Below are 19,185 nucleotides of genomic sequence, written 5' to 3'. Positions count from 1 at the left end.
TAACGATCCTGAAATTAAAGTTGGTGATAGAGCTTTTTTGGCAATTTACGGCCCAAAAGCTGAAATAGAACTCCACACCGACGCCAGCAAATACGGTGTGGGTGGAGTATTATTACAGCGACCAGTAGATAGTAACGTATTTCGTTCGACCCGTCGCATTTTATAGCCGATAAATGTCTCCAGAAGATGAAAAATTCCATGCGTAAAGTTGACGAAATATAAAGTGAGCTGATCTCGTTCAAAGTTGTTTGAGTGATCGGCTCACTTTATATTTCGTCAACCTTACTAACTACAGACGTTAGGTTAGTCTGCTCTTTGAGAAAGTTCATAAAGTTCAAGTATTTGCTAGGCCAGTCGTCAATTGTCACGCACCGCCGCGCCCTTCGCTCCACTTTTTCCAAGCGCGACATCATTCTGCAAGTGGCGCGATGGCGGGTCCTTTTACAAGAGTTTCAATGCACTGTCGACTATCGGCCCGGGGTCAGGATGGCGTAGATGCGCTGTCCCGAAACACAGTAGGTATAATAAATAGTACTCTGTCGTTAGAATTCTTACACATTAAGATTTATCATTTATCAAAAATAATATAAAAACAATTTAGGCAAAAATACTTTTTTATTATCATAAAAATGTTCTTGAACACTATTATTTTTCTATTGCTAACAGTCAATTTCTAAATCACTACCTATCTAAATTATATACTATTTATGACATTTTTAATCCACTGTATAAACTTCGCCGCATCAGTGAAAATGACGTATTCGTTGAGGTTGCATGTAGATTCCCCATTTTCTGGTCGAAGCGACAGTGAGACTACGCCGCGGAGGCGCCAGCGACCTCCGTCCAGAATATATAACCCTCCACCGGAGTCCCCTAAACACGGACCAGCGCCGTTACGATCACCTGTAACAAGTACATATAAAGTTTATTTAATTCCACAACGTTTAGGTTAAACCTCTTTTTTGGAACCGAAGAAATAATTTATTACCGCTAGGTTCATGAATGAAAGTAATTTTAATATATCTTGTTTGTAAATAAATGATTCTTATTTTATTTCAATTTCTGCTCATCATTTTATAGAACCCACCTGCGCAGAAGGTGTTGTCGCTCGTGAAGACGTGGAAGTCAGGTCTGCTAGCCCGACACATGGCGGTGCTGACCACGGGTATCCGCACCATGCGAGGTTCACCTTTGCTGCCTGGGCCTAGTTCGCTTGACCCCCAACCCGCTACCTATAAAAGACAAATCGATACTTAAATGCTGAATGATGACTCATGTTAGACCCGGCCGAGGCCGTGCCGGAGCTTCCAGCGCTTCGTTTTCTATGGAAAGCACCACGTGATCACCGATCAGCCGTGATTGAAAATGACATGTCGGACGCCTCGGCCCGGGCCCAAAATAAGTAATTTTCTAGAAAGTTAAAATGAAAATAGAGTTGAAAGTATAAGAGTTGAGTAGGCAGTTTAATGAAGCGAAGCGAAGTCGTTGATGAATTTGCGGTCAGGAATGATTAATGCTAGTTTTAAAATATCAACGAAAAGTAACGAATAATAACATACCACCCCTGAAGCTCCCACTATCCTGTTGAGATCGTTGTTCCCATTCCAGAGACACGCCGGCCTGATGTTGGTGTTGAACTCTACGCTTTTTTCAAAAGTGAGCACAAGGAGGTCATCTATGAAAAAACAAAACAATTAGTTTGCTTATTGTGTTCTGTTAGTAAGTAGGTAGGTAATATGAGGAAAGTAGAAAATTTACATAAATATCTAATGTAATAAAATCAATTCAATTCAATTCAAATATATACTTTATTAATGTAGGCGGGTCAATTTTTGAAGAGGGTGTTTTTTCGACATTTGTATGGCAATTTTTTATTTTTGAAAAATCAGATTTATATTCATCGTTTTAGAAAGGGCTCTTAACAACAAAAAATATACTGTACGAGGCACCTCTGTACTTTTTATAGTTAGCTAGATATCGACGTTTAAAGATCGACATTTGTATGGCACTATTTAGCCATTTTTAAGGCGCTTTTGACATGTATAAGGCATTTTTTCGACATTGTATGGCAGTACCAACATGTATATGCCACTATTTATTATTTTTGTTGCATTTATAAGACCCTGACGACATTTGTATGGCACCTTCTCGACATCTGTATGACACTGTGTCGACATTTGTATGCCACAATCGACATTTTTATGGTCAAAATAGCCGTATAAATGTCGCCATACAAATGTCGCGACATGTCGCCAATAATATTTTTTACCGATATTTCCTACACAATACAACTGATTCAATTATTTATTTTTACTATATATTTTAACACTTTATTTGCAACTATTATTATAAAATAAACATTTATATTTCAACTATGTACCAACGTATTAAGCGTCCATACAAATGTCATTGTAGTCGTACCAAAATATATCGAAAGAGATTCTTACCTGTTTTTAAATAATTTAAACTGTTTCCGCGTCTACATTCGATGTCAATCGATGCCCAACTAACCGGACTATTGCGTCGTAAATTTAATCTAACCGTTATTCAATAGACAAAGAAGATTATAGGGGGTATATTTAAGTCATAACGAAACAGGTGCCGCGCGGGACAGCGATAAAAAGGCTTCCCTTGTTTTATTAAATAACGCATTAATTTATCAATATGATTAAATCAATTCTCTAGAAAATGCTCTTTATAAAAATACAAAGTTGTTTATAATACGTTGCCTACATCCAAAGTTATGATTTTTTTTATTGCGCTATGCCGCCACTGGGACACGCGAAAAACGGCAAATTTCGCCGTTTTTGGGACTTCAAATGCGATTTTGTCAGAAATAATATTTTAGGTACAGCTGTGCATGATTTTTAAAGCTTATAATACATTGAATGAAAATATATACATACCCAGTTTTTTAGTCTTATGGACTTCGAGTTTTAGCCGTGGGACAGCAAAAAATGCCTATTTGAAAATTGACCCAGGCCTAGCAATAAGCACTTATAAATGGTTAGTTCTTATTACATATACACCCTGTATCTGAACGAAAAGCAATTACTCAAACCCGTTAATGTTTAGGTCATACTAAGCAACTTTTACTATGGGACCAACCCCGAAATCGCGAAAAAAAAATTGACTCTCCCATAGGAAATTTCAACATCAGACATCAGACAGACAATGTATGAAACATCCAATTTTTTTCCGCGTTTTCGGGGTTCAGTATGACCTCAACATCTTATCTTAATTATCTTATTGTTTTGGGGGCCCTTGCGGACACACTTCGACCCATAGGGATCTTTTGTGCAATTACCCCCTAGAGAAGATCCGTCAACTACTCAAGAGCTTTTCCCACCATATCCATATATGTGTCGGATGATGGAGCTCATGGGTACCGTTTTAAATTCCTTTGGTTCCAGATATCCTGCTCCGAAGTCCTTCATTCTTTGTCTGGCGAGGGCGTGACATTCACACATTAAATGTTTCACTGTCTCTTCCTCTTCGCCACACATACGACAATCGGTGTTGTCAGAGTGTCCCATCTTGGACAGAATTCCTTTGACCCCGTAATGGCCAGTAAACACCCCCGTTATGATTTGGAGTTGTCTTTTGCTAAGTTTCCAAAGCTTTTTGCTCCAGCTGGAGTCTACTCCGTGCATACAGAGCTTTGCATGCTTTAGACCCGTCCTATATGAATGACCTAAACATTACAGGGTTTGAGTAATTGCTTTTCGTTCAGATACATGCTGTATATTATCTTATTAAGCTAATTATCGGAGCAATTTATTGATGTTAATATTATTCCATCGATCAATTTTAAATTCGTTTAATTTTTTAAGAAGAGCTTGTTGGGTAACGTTATTGACAAAGAGGATTTCAAACGTTGAATCACTAATTTTAATAGATAGGTGGATTTACCAATACGATTATTTACCTCACCTCGAATTTTTAATTTTACATATACTTAAAGCACGCAATCAACAGCCCACATGCTTGCGGTTAAGGATTTAAGCAGTGCCATACATTAATCAATATTAAGCAGTTTCAAACTATATTAAAGATGATCGTTAGAGCTGAGGAGGAAAACCTAAGCCCAGCAATGACACTAATTGATAGAAAATACTATTAACTCGGGCCAATGATGATTTTAATACTGATTTGCATCAACAAAGATCTATGAAACGAATAAGATAAATAAAATCTGAGAAAAAATGTGCCTCCGAAAATCAAGAAAAAATTATGCTCGAAAAGATGGCGCTATACCTTTGGCATGCCTTTGGCCTATACTCATGTAGTTGGCGACACCGTTTGATATTTAACAATTTTAACACATATCAGTGAAAGAACAAGGATCAAAGTCAAATGGCGTTCTAGAAGTTTAAATCCTGTGACGCTGTGACGAAGGATGGCAGTAAATTTACTGTGACTACAAAATTTACTATGACAACAAGCCTCTATAACTACTCAATTCTCTTTGCTTGTAGTCAATTGTAATCCCGAATAGTTTCACATGATGGTTTTCACTAAATAATATTTGAGGTATACCTACCTACATATATAGTATTAGCATAGGTACTTATTGATTTAGGTTATGGGCACAATACCTACAGCGGTGGTATGAACGTATTTTCTTGTAGAACTTACTTGAATACGTCGATGAATTGAACCCTTCATGGATGGTGGCAGATTCCAGAGTCCTGGTGACGGTGATATCATCACCCCAGTCCTCCAAGTTATACACGCCCACTTTGACTACGATATCCCTGATTGAGGTAAGCGTACTTCTTTGCTGCACGCAGTGAGCAGCTGCAATTAATAAAAAACAATCGACATAAGAAAATTCCAATCAATTAAATGTGGTTGTCCTAAAAAATTATAATTTGGAATTCTACAATGGAGATAAAATAAACAATTTAATTAATAACTATTATATATGTATCATGTGATTAGTCACACCGAGTCACACGTATTAATTAGCTGATGATACTACGTAGAAAAACGTAAGGAAATACAGAATCTTAGTGATTATCTAAATTCTAAGGAAACAAAACAGAACCAGGCGTGGCTCACTCCGCGATTTCGTCGCTTTGCTACAGGTAGCTAAAAGTACATCCGTTCCACACCAATTTTGGTGGCTAGCCATAAGACGCGCGTGGCGCTGTCGCTACCTAGCGGCCATACCTGTCCTGATCGTAACAGACGAGTTTTGTTAGAGAGTGAGTCTTCTCCCATACAACCATTTCCAGTCGCCGTTACGACGCGGTGTTGACACATCTTGTGTCGACACCGTCTGTTTCGGTCACAATTCCAGTCGCAGAGTCGTCGCCGTGTCGACACAGTTACCAGAAATGGGGAAGGGTCGACACATGACACAAAGTGACATAAAGTGTGGTCGCCGTGTGCACACATTGTTTCGGGTTTGCGACTACTTTATGCCAAAATCATTCGTTCATTCGTTCATTTTGTTCCTGTCAAATGGAAACTGTCAGGTGGAAAAATACTTAAATAAAAATAAGTGACATTAATACGCCATCTCTAAAACGGATTACAAGACGTAATTATATATTGTTATTTATATTACAATATGACTTAAATTATTATGGGGAATTAAACTGCTCGAGTGATTTGATAAACTAAGTGTAATATAATCAACGCGCCACCACATTGTTTTAGTTTAGCCGGAAATGAAATTGTTTACTTCTCAGTGCCTGTGTTCATAACTATATTATTTGAAGCATTTTTAGTACTTCGATGCGTATACTATACTTAAATAACAGAAATAACGCTTTACATACTACGAAACTTGTTAATTATGATGTATAAATATGGTTTAAGGCTGAGAAATATTGCAGTCACAAAGTAGTTGCAATGTTTCGACTTTGTGTCGACTCTGTGTTGACACATGACACGCGCTGTCAAAAGTAATAACAAAGTTACTGGATTTGCAAAATGGCTCCTTGTGTTGATTTGTTTTCAGATATTCTCAAAGTGTAAAAATACCGTGGTCAGAGATGGGCATTAATCGATTAACTGTTTATTCGACTAATTAATGGAATAAAAAAAGTTAATTCTCAAATTTTAATCGCGATTAGTTTAGTCGACCTAACATAGATTGAAATTGAATTAATCTGAATATTAATCGAATAAATTATCGATTAAATCTCGATTGAAAGTTGACAGGGGGCCATTTTTGTACGTAAAAATAATAGAAATGTCTTGCATGCAGATGGTAGCAAAACACTTTGTCATAAAAGTCGAGATGGGTGTCGATATATAGGTTTTAGGGAGTGCCGATTTCGAAAATAATGACCATTTTGGAATCCGAAATGGCGGCCATGCACTGTGTCATAAAAGTCGTCATGGATGTCGTTTTATACGTTTTAGGGGGCCCCAATTTTGAAAATGATGACCATTTTGGAATCCAAAATGGCGGCCATGCACTATGCCATAAAAGTCGTCATGGGTGTCGTTTTATAGGTTTTAGGGGGCGCAGATTTCGAAAATGATAACCATTTTGGATTCCAAGATGGCGGCCATGCACTATGTCATAAAAGTCGTCATGGATGTCGTTTTATAGGTTTTAGGGGGCCCCGATTTAGAAAATGATGACCATTTTGAAATCCAAAATGGCGGCCATGCACTATGTCATAAAAGTCGTCATGGGTGTCGTTTTATAGGTTTTGGGGGGCGCAGATTTAGAAAATGATAACCATTTTGGATTCCAAAATGGCGGCCATGCACTATGTCATAAAAGTCGTCATGGGTGTCGTTTTATAGGTTTTAGGGGGCGCAGATTTCGAAAATGATGACCATTTTGGATTCCAAGATGGCGGCCATGCACTATGTCATAAAAGTCGTCATGTATGTCGTTTTATAGGTTTTAGGGGGCCCCGCTTTCGAAAATGATGACCATTTTGGAATCCAAAATGGCGGCCATGCACTATGTCATAAAAGTCGTCATGGGTGTCGTTTTATAGGTTTTGGGGGGCGCAGATTTCGAAAATGATAACATTTTCAATTTAAAAATGGCGGCAATGCACTATGTCATAAAAGTCGTCATGGATATCGTTTTATAGGTTTTAGGGGGCGCAGATTTCGAAAATGATGACTATTTTGGATTCCAAGATGGCAGCCATGCACTATGTCATAAAAGTCGTCATGGATGTCGTTTTATAGGTTTTAGGGGGCGCAGATTTCGAAAATGATGACTATTTTGGATTCCACTTTTATGACAAAATACGTAGCCGCCATCTTGGATTATAAAATGATCATCGTTTTCGAATTCTGCACTCCCTAAAACCTATAAATCGACATCCGTGACGACGCAAGTTATCTTTATTTTCAGATCTAACAAATTGCTACAGAATACAAAGGACAAAAAAGAAGCGAGGAGGTAATGAAACAAGCAAAAATACAGATGATTCCTCGACGCAATTGGGTGATTCTTAAATTGTGTCCAGATTTTTTTGTCATAAAAGTTTATATTTTTCACATATTACTCTCACAAGTTCCGTGACATTTCGACCTTGTAATTTTTTAAGTAAATGTTTTTGTTTATCTATGAGGATCTCACTAGAATAGTATAATCAAGGTATGTTTATATTTGATGAATGAAATAGTAACGCAAAAAAAAAAATATATTTGTGTCTTATATTCCTGCCGAAGACTTTTATTTTACCTTTTCCTTCTACACAAGTTTGGCCAAGTAATAAGAATTTAGGGCTCTCAATTTTATTTTGACTTCTACAACAGTAAAGCTACGAGGCCATGTTTTGGTATCGTTTTCGTATAAATTCGCAGTACCAAATTTAGTTAAGGTATCACATTGACACCATTCCGAAGTAAAAACATATAAACTTATTAAAATACTTTCTTTTAAACTCCTCTTCACGCTTAAACTGCTGAACAGTTTTAATTTAAATTTGGTACACATATATTTTGAGTCCCGAGACAGGATATAATAAGTTATCTCAAAAATCATCCTTTAAAGGTGTGAAATGAGGTGTAGGGGGGGAATTCAGAATTGACTTCTTGAAGTTAATACTGTTTAAGTTTAGGTTTGAAGTCATGTTTTTTCATCATTTTTAACTAAATCAAAGATGTAGACCATCCCAAATTTCATATAAATCGGTTTAGCGGTTATTGATTTCCCGTACAAATTTCCACGCCACTTTTCATACCTTCAAAAGATGATTTTGGTTATAAGATCTATCCATGTCCTGTTCCGGGACGCAAACTATTCCTATACCAAATTTCAACGAAATCGGTTCAGCGGTTAAGCGTCAAGAAGAGTTTCAAAAAAACCGGCCAAGTGCGAGTCGGACTCGCGTATTAAGGGTTCCGTACATTAAGTCCGACTCGCGCTTGACTGCACATTTCTAATAGGTTTTCCTGTCATCTATAGGTAAAGAACTATTTTGTGTATTCAGACGGACATACATACAGACGCACGAGTGATCCTATAAGGGTTCCGTTTTTTCCTTTTGAGGTACGGAACCCTAAAAAGATTTATTTTTATTTTGTGGAATGGTGTCAATGTGATATCATAAATGGATTCAGCACCCCAGATTTATACGAAAACGATACCAAACACGGCCTAGCACCTTCACTGATATAGATATATCAAGATAAAATTTAGAGCCCTAAATAAACTTTCAAGAGCGGATATCTCAAAAACTATTCAACATATCGAAAAAATTGACTGAATAAACTTGTAACAAATTAAATTAACTTTCATTTTGTATAAGTGGCCATGTCGCTGAGATGCATAGTTTCCGAGATATAATCGAAAAACGGGAAAATGGGACCTTCAAAGCCCCCTCTCTCCCCCCCGCTCAAGGGCTACGGCCGGGGACTTTTGATATGTTCACCTCCTAACTTGTCAAACCGAGTTACGGAGTCAAAAATTGTGTTCCGAGCATTTCCCTCTACAACTTTTGGAGCATTCGTTGCCTGACCTAAGTAGCTTATTGAATTTCTTTAAAAACTTTTCTGTAAAAGGTTGACGGGTGTTGGGTGTTTATATGGTTTCGGTCGATTATTATCATTTGCATTGCCCATGATGACTTACTAGAATTACGAGCACACGAGACACTAATAGTAGTTTGACAAACCTTGGTTTTCAAGAGGTATTTTATATTGACATTTGCTGTCACAAATTTGCTGTCAGATTTAGTCGCAAACCGCACGCAAAGTGCACACAAATGTGTCGACACCTTGTTACGGAAAAGTGTAGACACGGCGACGACACTTTGTTTCGAAACAATTCTAGACACATTGTGTGGACTCTGTTACGACACATCTGACATTTAGTTACCACTTTGTGATTCTGCGACTGGAATGGTTATATGGGCTGTACCTAGTACTATTATTTATTCTGTGACAGAACGCAAATCATCTATTAAGTCATAAAATGAATGAGTCTATGTTAAACTCGACTAACTCGACTCACCAGACACAACATGTCGGTCAGACACCAACGTTCCAGAGCAGGCAAACGTGAGGCTGCCATCCTTTCGCTTGTAAATGGCAACCAGCCACGGCCAATCCCCTCGCGTGTAGCCAGTCCCGTGGAAGATCAGAGGTACTTGCTCGTTGCCTCCCGCAACCACGCCGCACTCAGAGCTGAAGGAGGGGTTTCGCGAAGGCATTGACGGGCTGGAATAGAATAATTAGATTTTATTCATCTTGATATCTCAATGAATGGCCTCTCATGTGTCCGGAGCGCTGGTAGAATCCGACACGCCAGTATTAACGATGTCATCCGTCGGGCCCTTGTTAGTCCGAAAGTGCCGGCAGTCCTCGAGCCCAGCGGACGGTGCCAAGGTGTCAGCAACGCTGGTGCTGCGGCATCCTCGGCCGAAAGCCTCAAACGCCGCAAATATGCCGCCCTATGAACCAGCTACATGTTTGCGGCGTTTGGCGTGGAAACCCTGGGGCCATGGGGGCCAAGTGCGCGTCGGCTATATAAAGATTTATCGACGCGCCTAATAGAGGCCTCGGGCGACCAGAAGGCTGGCCGTAGGTATTTCCTCGCTGTAACCGGATGTGGTACTTTTTTCGTGCTTTCGGCCAATTCTATTTTTCTTTTACTATTTTTTTAAACTTAGTATCACTTTTATGAATCCTTGTATCAGATGACGTAGTAGATCGTGGTCACAATTTTCTGGCCCACTTCGTAGTGCCCGTTAGGCCCGTCTTTACGAAGTAATATAGTATAAGTACAATGATGCGTATACACCGACCGCTTAAATGAGTCCTCGCCTGCGCGGTACGGGGGCGACGGGGTAGGACGACTAAGGGTGGCGGGGAAGGTGCGGGCGCCGTACGCCTGCCGCCCGCACCTTCCCCGCCACCCTTAGTCGTCTTACTCCGTCGCCCCCGTACCACGCAGGCTGCTGATTTGACTTACTAAGTAGTTTGAGGTCGCGGCGGTGGAGGTGGCGGTCTTCTAGTAGTGGTGGTGAATTCTGGATAGTACTCGACTGGTGGTGGTGGTGGCGGTGGCCGTTGAGTTTGCGGCTGCTGTTGTGGACGCGGGAATCCTGGAAATAGACATTTCACATTAATACACAAATGTTTTATATTAAGTATGAAAGGAAAAAGCTGACCTAAGTATAACACTATGCTATCTTTCGGGCCAGATGTATCAATGTAGCTTGCTTCTTCCTACCCTGTATACCCAGTCTAAGTTAGGGTAAGTAATTAAGTATAAGGAATCTCGGCAATTGGTTAACTAAAGCAAACTGCTTTTAAATGCATATGAGGCTAAAGAAATGTAGCAATACTAGCAATTAATCATGGTCCTTCGAACCGAATGTAACCTAGTGATCTAAGGAAGTACAGAGATGTGATTCCTTATATTTTTTACTTTTGCTTAGGTAACTACTCCTTACCTTCATTCCAACTACCGGTACGATCACTATCCACGTTAAATGTAATCACTTGAGCGTCCGGTGATGAAGAGATGATGTTTATAGATGGATCCTGGGGCTTCGGGCGGGTGTTGAACTGATTGAAACCTTGGTTGGATCCCTGATTGAACCCAGTATTGGAACCCTGGTTGAATCCTTGGTTGAATCCTGGGCTGAAGCCCGGATTTCCTGGTCTTCCCCCTCGTAGATACAGCATGTGATTCAGACTGATTGTGGTCACGTATAAATTAGGCTGGGGCACATCTGGAAAAATATTTTACTGTTCATGCAAATGCAAACATTGTAAAAAATCGAATTGGTCTGATGGCAGTGATGGCATGACTTCGTCACCTCGATCTAATGTTGAGAGTTAGATTAAGTTAGGACTCTAGAATCTGAAACTAGCTTTCTTAAAAAAATCTATTCTCAGTCCTAAATCTAGTCTTTTTTAACACTCGGTCGAGGATTAACTGACAGCACTAAGTAGTCTCCATCAAATTTTACGACTATATTAAAGATTAAAGTGTATCAAATCAATGTAATTTTATTACCCACTTGGTCGATAGGTAGGTCAATTGACTAAGTCCTACAGTAAGCCATTGTACTTACAGTGGGACGCGGACTTTAATTGTGGGTACTTAGACAAGAATATATAAATACTTAAATACTCGTAAGTATGTACATAGAAAAACACTCATGACTCAGGAACAAATATCCCTGCTCATCACACAAATAAATTCTCATGATACCGGGGACCATCGGCTTCATAGACATAGTTACTACCGACTAGGTCAGACATCAGGTCACCGAAAACAGGTATTACCTCCAGGACCGAAGCATAACACGTTGCCGTTGACGATGAGGTAGGTCAGCCTCGGTAATGGTGTGGTGACGGGGAAATCGACTCGATAGTCTATATTAGGCGAGTCTTGATTGAATTGTAACCCTGAGGGATTAATTGGCTCTAGACGGCCCGCATAATTCTGAAAAAAAAGCAAAAATATATTTTTTAAGAACATCGATGTCGCCGGAATAATGTTTTATAGAGGGGATCATGCTTTATTTTCGTACTTACGCTAATATTTTTACCTCGATTAAAGGATAAGATAACCTAGCTACCTCAGTTTTGTAAAAATACAAAGTACATATTATTTAAATGGCAAGTTAAGGATGACTCACGTTAGAGCGGGCCGTGTCCAGGCCGGAGCTTACTTTTCTATGACATGACAGGCGATCACGTGGTGCTTTCCATAGAAAACGATGCGCCGGAAGCTCCGGCCCGTACACGGCCCGGTCTAACGTGAGTCATCCTTTAACCGCCCACAATCTGTCTGCTTTGCATTAAGATTGACAGGTAGAGAATGCTTGTTGGCATTAAGTCCGCCTTTTGTACAGTAAGTTTTCTTTTGTGCAATAAATATAACATCGATTGTTTCTGTTTCCAATTACATACATACTCTAAAAATATCGTTATTCCCAACGCAAATTATAAAACGGTTGTATTTGATAGAGCTAGCCTACATAAGAGAAACGGCCTATAATATTGTAATAAAACTATTGTGTAAAAAGTGCTCGGAAAGAGAAGAGTCGTGGAATGTATTGGGCCCCATACATTCCACGACTCTTCTCTTCCGCCAGGCGTGGCTCACTCCGCGATTTCGTCGCTTTGCTACAAGTAGCTAAAAGTACATCCGTTCCACACCAATTTTAGCCATAACCGCGCGTGGCGCTGTCGCCACCTAGCGGCCATATCTGTCCTGATCGTAACGGACGCGTTTTGTTAGAGAGTGAGTCTTCTGTACCTAGTACTATTATCAATTCTGTGTGGGCAGGCCGAATTTCCGGTATCCGGTATCTGGCCAAACAAAAGAACACAAAATATTTAACAAGTATAATGATTTTATTTGTTCCTTAGTTGATTAGATAAAGTATCAAAAAGTGGTTCTTCGAGCCGGATTATAGTTCATGCCATCCACGTCTCGTGCTGCGTGAATAATTTTGATGCTATACGCAGGCCATACATAAATAAGGAAAATGTATATCATGTAGAAAGCCTGTTTTACGACATTCCATACACAAGATGTACGGTATCATAATAGGTACCTAACTACGATGTAGGCAGAACTTTACTGCCTACTTATTTATTTTGTGGTTTTCTTTGATTGTCAACAGGTTAACTCCTCTGATCAATTTTGTCACGGATTTTCCCGTAATACTACTTCCGCCGAAAATACCATAATATAAATGATAACCTATCCATTTGCTTATTTTACGTTAGATTAAGTAGGTATACCTACCTACTTGAGTCACTATAGTGTAAATATTAACATTTCTAACGCGCGTATTCATTATTTGCACTTTGTGCATCAGTGTACTACAAACATTATACCTATGGTTAATAAGTTAAAATATTTCTTTATAATTTTATAATTTTCATTTATATGTATTTTAGCTTAAATTTTACAATAACACGTCATTTTTAATTACTCGTTAGCAATATCTTCCGATTACATTACCATAAATACTTTATTTACAGTATAATTTTTAAGCGGTTAACACACTGGATGCGATTAGCGCGTACTACGCATCAAATAGGCAAGACGTGCGAATCGCATCCAGTGTTATATAACCGCCTAATAGGTTTTGTTTTATTTATAAAAAATAGTTACTATAGGTAGGTATATACTAGAGTAGAAATAAGGTTTAGGCCAGAACAAACATTTTTTTAGAGTCAAATGAAAATTTAGGGTCTAAGCATTTGCCTTACATACCTAATTAAAGTAATTAAATATATGTCAACACTCAACATACGTAGGTAAGTACTAGAGATGCACCGGATATTCCGTTACCATCTGGTATCCGGCCTATCCAGCCCTTATTTTGAAATCTGGCCGGAGACCGGATAGTGACCTACTATCCGGCCCGATACTGGATAGTAACTTTGCTTGATTTCGGGGTAAACAAATTGGATTTAAGAAACAGTCACGGTCATAATCGTATTTGTTTATTATTTTAAAACAATTTAATCATTCCACTCACTGGCACGCGCACTCATTTCGAACGTAGAAACGAGTCCGCGCGAACGTTCACTACGAAACGGGTCAAAACCTGCACAATGCGCACCTGAAAAACCTGAAAAGCCGATGGGCAGGCCGAATTTCCGGTATCCGGTATCTGGCCAAACAACTATCCGTTGCATCTCTAGTAAGTAGGTACCCACATAAATAAATAAATCAACATAAGTAAATTATTAAAACCGTTAATCATTGTCAACTTAGTATTTTAAGCACGATTACTTATTTGCCACATGTTCAATCTCCGTGATCATAACTTATACCTAGCTCACGTTAGACCGGACCGTGTCCGGGCCGGAGCTTACTTTTCTATGACATGACAGGCGATCACGTGATGCTTTCCATAGAAAACGATGCGCCGGAAGCTCCGGCCCGGACACGGCCCGGCCTAACGTGAGTCATCCTCATTATATCTTTAAAATTTCAACACCGTTGTTATTACACATTTTCATGTTATTGATTGTAATGATTGTGTATAATGATAGGCAGGTATGTATATTCTGAGCCTGTCCTGATAAAAAAGTCAATCTTCTTCAAGTACTTGGTCTAGTAGCTAGCTATGACTATGAAAAATGTTATGATTACCTACTTGTATACATACATTATTAAATTTGTACTTTTGAGAGCACCTAGTTATTATTGTTAATAGTAAACAGGAATGTATATTGTTTAAAATTTATGAACCAAAAATTCGGTCGGGTCTTCTGGATAACAATATATTGATAGTGGGTAGGTATTTTTAACAGGTTTTAAATACAAATATAATATAATATAGCAACTTACCGAAAATACTCTAGCTGCTATCGTAAAATTAACTGTAACTTGTATGCTAGACACAGGTCCATGGGGCTGCAGGTGTATCACTCCGTACACTCCACCACCGTCACTTTGATACTCAAAAGTCCCTGGGCACGGAGAGTCCACATATTGACTAATTACTGGCAAGTAACTTGTAACACCTAAGGCAACTAAAACACTATAAAGTAATCGGCACATTATCACAGAATCGTTTATTCGTTAAAGTTACTCATTTTTGAATGACGAACGTCACACGTGTGGTCATGACTCGCCGCGGCTTGCCAATGCCACTGACTCTGACGAGAATTGTGGTCGTACTGATGAGGCATAATATATCAATCAATGCGTTGGTCACTGCCCCGATTCTGCGGGTGGGCATACTTAGGCAGCCTACAAAAACAAAGTATAACGACTATAACGTCTCAACACGTGCATATTGACGTGAGTTTAGTTAATTACAGGTAAATTAATATCGTAACAAATAGATCCACTTACGTAATGATCTAGAGGAAACTTTAATAGAAAATCTGAATTTTATCATTTAATTGGTTTTATCATTATTTATAAGTATAACTCTATTGTACTATTAGTAGGTCATTTATTTATTTTCACCACCCAACTGGTAAAGGCTCTCTTGATTGTTCAAAAACCGATAGCAATGTTGTATTTTATTTTATTCACACAAAGTAATCAAATGCAAATTTTGAGTTGTTTTCTTATGTTTGCTGGTTGAATGGACTTTTAAATGATGATTTTGAATGATAAATATTTAATGGCATTCATTTGGATTTGATTTGGTTTGTTTGATATCTTACAGTTAATATTTTCTTCGGGTTGGTGTAATGAAAAAAATTGTGTTTCACTCGGGTGCAAATTTTGTTTAACCCTCGTGCTTTGAAACCCTCGCAATGCTCAAGATTCCATTTTGGAATCTTTCGCTTGCTCGGGTACCAATATTAACACGAGCGGTTTAAACAAAAACTTTGACCCCTTGTAAAACAAATAACTATTATGGTTCGTATCAGACGTATCTACATCCACCTACTAAGTTACCAACTTTTATTTTCGATGATTAGTCCGTGGCACTCACGACAATAAAGTGTGATTTACGGCAAATGATGATGATGGAATTTCCTTTTGCAGAGTTGTTCCTTTTGACTCACTGATTGATTTAGGAAGGGGAGCCAACCGAATTTTTCATGCAAAATTTTGACTTAATGGGGGGTGCCCCTCGAAATTTGTAAAATATAAAGTTTTGCTATGTACCTAAGTTTGGTATCGTTTTCGGGTAAATTAAGGATGCTAAATTCATTTCTGATATTTAATTTATACGGTTTCATATAAATAATTTAAAAGAAGTGAAAAATAAAAATTTACCATATTATTCTTTTCCGAATAAATGCCTACACAAAAAATATAAATTTAATGAAAAAGCCATACTATTCCTCGTTTTAAAAAGTATACACATGCCATATTTATTTTGAAAAATTGTAGAGAAAAAAAATAAAATGTTGACCTACTTTCGACCACCAGCTCACTGAATAGACAACGATGTGAGTTACAGCTATGAGAATTAAGGCGTAGTATATACCCTTTAGCATAGTGAGTCCTTAGAATAGAACCCTTAAATCATTTTAAGGCCCCAGTACACAATGGGCCATCGCCGGCCACTCCAAGGGACGCAGCCATGCGATAGAATGAGATAGCAATATCACTTGCTCCCTCTAACGCATAAATGCGTCCATTGGAGTGGCCGGCGATGGCCCATTGTGTACTGGGGCCTTTAGGAACGGGAGCCACCTTGATTTTTGGTGCGGTTTGGATGAGAGAGTGGGGATGATTTGTCTCATACAATCATAAATGTATGAAAGCACCTTTTTAGGTTTCTGCTTTAAGTTTGGTGTCATTATCGACTAAATAAAAAAAAAACCGGGCAAGTGCGAGTCGGACTCGCGCACGAAGGGTTCCGTACCATAATGAAAAAAAAAACGGAAAAAAAATGCAAAAAGAAAAGGGTCATCCATCCAAGTACTGTCTTACCTTGTCCTGTCCAAGTTTTACCTTTTGGGTACGGATTTACGGAACCCTAAAAAGGGAAATGGACTAATAATTACATTATTTCGTATTTTAAAGATTTACTACCTATATATTTGTAAACACTCTTTAACATTGATGCTCGGTGCACAACGTAATCCGATTTAAGGGACGGAGGAAAATAATGTAAATATTAGTCAATATTTACATATTATATTGTATTTTAAAGATGTAATACACTTTATCATTTTATTTAGACAATAACAAATATGATCAAATTTTCAGTAAGGATATCCACAACGCAGGCTTCGTCAGGTGGCCACAAATGCAAATCCGCAACATGCTTCGTCCAAAACAAACCAATGATGAGGTCCGCACCAGGCTTCGTCATTTTTAAACAAAAATAAGATAATAAATAAGATGTAATTACCTAAATGATTTCTTCCTTTTGATTTACTCGAAAATGTCACCAAACTTTTTGCAGAAACCTAAACAGGTGCTTGCATAAATTTATGATTGTATGGGACAAATCACCCCAACTCTTTCATCCCCACCCCACCGTACCAAAAATCAATGTGGCTCTCCTTTCTAAAATGATCTAAGGGTTCTAAGGACTCACTATGTAAAAAGGGATCTCATCATCATCAAACGCCGTAAATCACTTAGCTGTAGCTCATATCGTTGTATCTTGTTCAATGAGTGGTCGAGTCGAAAGTAGGTTTACATTTTTTTTTCGTTCATAATTTGTAAAAGAAATATGCCGGGGTCCCTTTGTTTCCCATAAAGTTTTAAGTCATAATGTATTGTTTGTCATATTATCGTAAACTATTAAATAAATATTATCATAAAACTGAAACCGTTCACTTTTCAGGATTTTCGTAAGGTTATTCTATAGATAGGTTAGGTTAGGTTAGGTTTGTTTTATGGCAATCCTGAAAAGTTACGCGTTTCTGAGAAAAACCAATTATGACTAACGAAAATTCGGACAAACAATACATTATGACTTAAAACTATTTGGGAAACAATAGAGACCCAAATATGCCATATCCATATACTTTTTATAACGAGGAACAGTAGGGCTTTCTCATGAAATTTTTATTTTTTGTGTGTATATTAAAATAAGAAAAATATAGGCTTCGGAAAGAAATAAAATAGCAAATTTTTATTCTTATAATTTTCAAATTATTTATACGGAACAGTAAAAATTCAATATCAGAAACGAATTTAGCATCCTTGAGTTACACGAAAATGATACCAAACTTGACCACATAGCAAAACTTTATTTTTTACAAATTTCGGGGGGCACCCCCCCTTAAGTCAAAATTTTGCATCAAAAATTCGATTGGCTCCCCTTCCTAAATCTGTGAGTCAAAAGGAGCAACTCTGCAAAAGGAAATTCCATCATCATTATTTGCCGTATAATTAAGTGAACACCAGGGATAGATAGGCAGTTTAAATAGCTTATCTAAAGATTATAATATCTATCTTTAGATTATATCTAGCATAATAGTTTATAAATTCAAAAATATCAAAATAGTGAGGGAAGTAGTGTCACCCAATGTATGGGACGTGCAAATTTTGGTATCGGATGAATTCACTTGGCACACATGTGGTATACGTAAAGCTAAGCCAATCCAGCCCGGTAGCCAACCGCCACCCCCTGGTGGGTAGGCAGGGGGGCATCCAAAGTTACACGCTGCATATCGGCTTCTATTTACCTACCACCTCGAGTTTGGTATCATTTCCAGATAAATCGGGCATGAGGAATTCATTTTTGAGACATTTAATGTACAGTTTATTAGAAAAAAATATAAATATTGACGAACAAATCAAAATCGGTTTGCTATTTTTTTGTTCAACTATTACTATTATCAGCCGAAACTACAAATGCTAGAAAGTTGAAATTTGCACACCAGGTTACGTTTATAATGTGTACAAGAGATTAGAAGCGATTTTGAAGATCAAATTTTGTTCGAGTGTGGGGCTTGAAACTTTTTATATGCGCATATTATTCGAATACAAGAAAAGTAATTTCAGCGTTTTTAAAAATTCATCCTCTAACGGCGTTAAAAAGGAGTTGAAAGCTTGAATCCATTACAAATTACTTTGACTGCCCCCCCAGCCTACCTGCCAGCGGGTGGCGGATGTCTACCGGGCTCAATTAGCTTAGCTTTACGTAAGTATCTGTGCTAAGTGAATTCATCCGATACCAAAATTTGCACCTTATGACACTACTTCCCGGCCTAAAATTAAACACTTAGGTATAAATAGTATCGGTAGTAGTAGTAGTGGTAGTGGTAGTATAGTAGTAGTAGTAGTAGTAGTAGTAATAGTAGCTAATACCACTTCTTTAGCATCTTTGTATAGGGATT

The 19,185-nt window shown here is 38.2% G+C and overlaps 1 protein-coding gene across 1 annotated transcript; it reads right to left on the bottom strand.

Moving 5' to 3' along the window:
* Nucleotides 1-679: 679 nt before the first annotated feature.
* On the bottom strand, nt 680-15,081 carry LOC134800184 (serine protease gd-like). The gene is made up of 9 exons (XM_063772671.1): nt 14,765-15,081; nt 11,731-11,890; nt 10,890-11,171; nt 10,406-10,538; nt 9,446-9,651; nt 4,639-4,800; nt 1,560-1,675; nt 1,088-1,232; nt 680-903 (listed from the first exon to the last, which is right to left on the bottom strand). The coding sequence occupies exons 1-9, from the start codon at nt 14,975-14,977 to the stop codon at nt 695-697; spliced, it is 1,626 nt and encodes a 541-aa protein (XP_063628741.1). The 5' UTR covers nt 14,978-15,081; the 3' UTR covers nt 680-694.
* Between the last annotated feature and the right edge of the window lie 4,104 nt (nt 15,082-19,185).

The sequence above is a fragment of the Cydia splendana genome, chromosome 19 (genome assembly GCF_910591565.1).
Source record: "Cydia splendana chromosome 19, ilCydSple1.2, whole genome shotgun sequence".
Taxonomy (NCBI): Eukaryota; Metazoa; Arthropoda; class Insecta; order Lepidoptera; family Tortricidae; genus Cydia; species Cydia splendana.
The sequence above is the reverse complement of the archived record's forward strand: the minus strand, read 5'-3'. Positions and strand labels throughout refer to the sequence as shown.

What these genes read in the sequence shown, in the direction of transcription:
- LOC134800184 (XM_063772671.1), bottom strand. Translation starts at nt 14,977, where the DNA reads ATGTGCCGATTACTTTATAGTGTTTTAGTTGCCTTAGGTGTTACAAGT. An exon ending in CCGCGACCTCAAACTACTTA is followed by an intron (nt 9,652 to 10,405) that starts GTAAGTCAAATC and finishes ATTCTATTCCAG; the next exon opens with CCCGTCAATGCCTTCGCGAA. An exon ending in TGACCGACATGTTGTGTCTG is followed by an intron (nt 4,801 to 9,445) that starts GTGAGTCGAGTT and finishes TATTAATTGCAG; the next exon opens with CTGCTCACTGCGTGCAGCAA.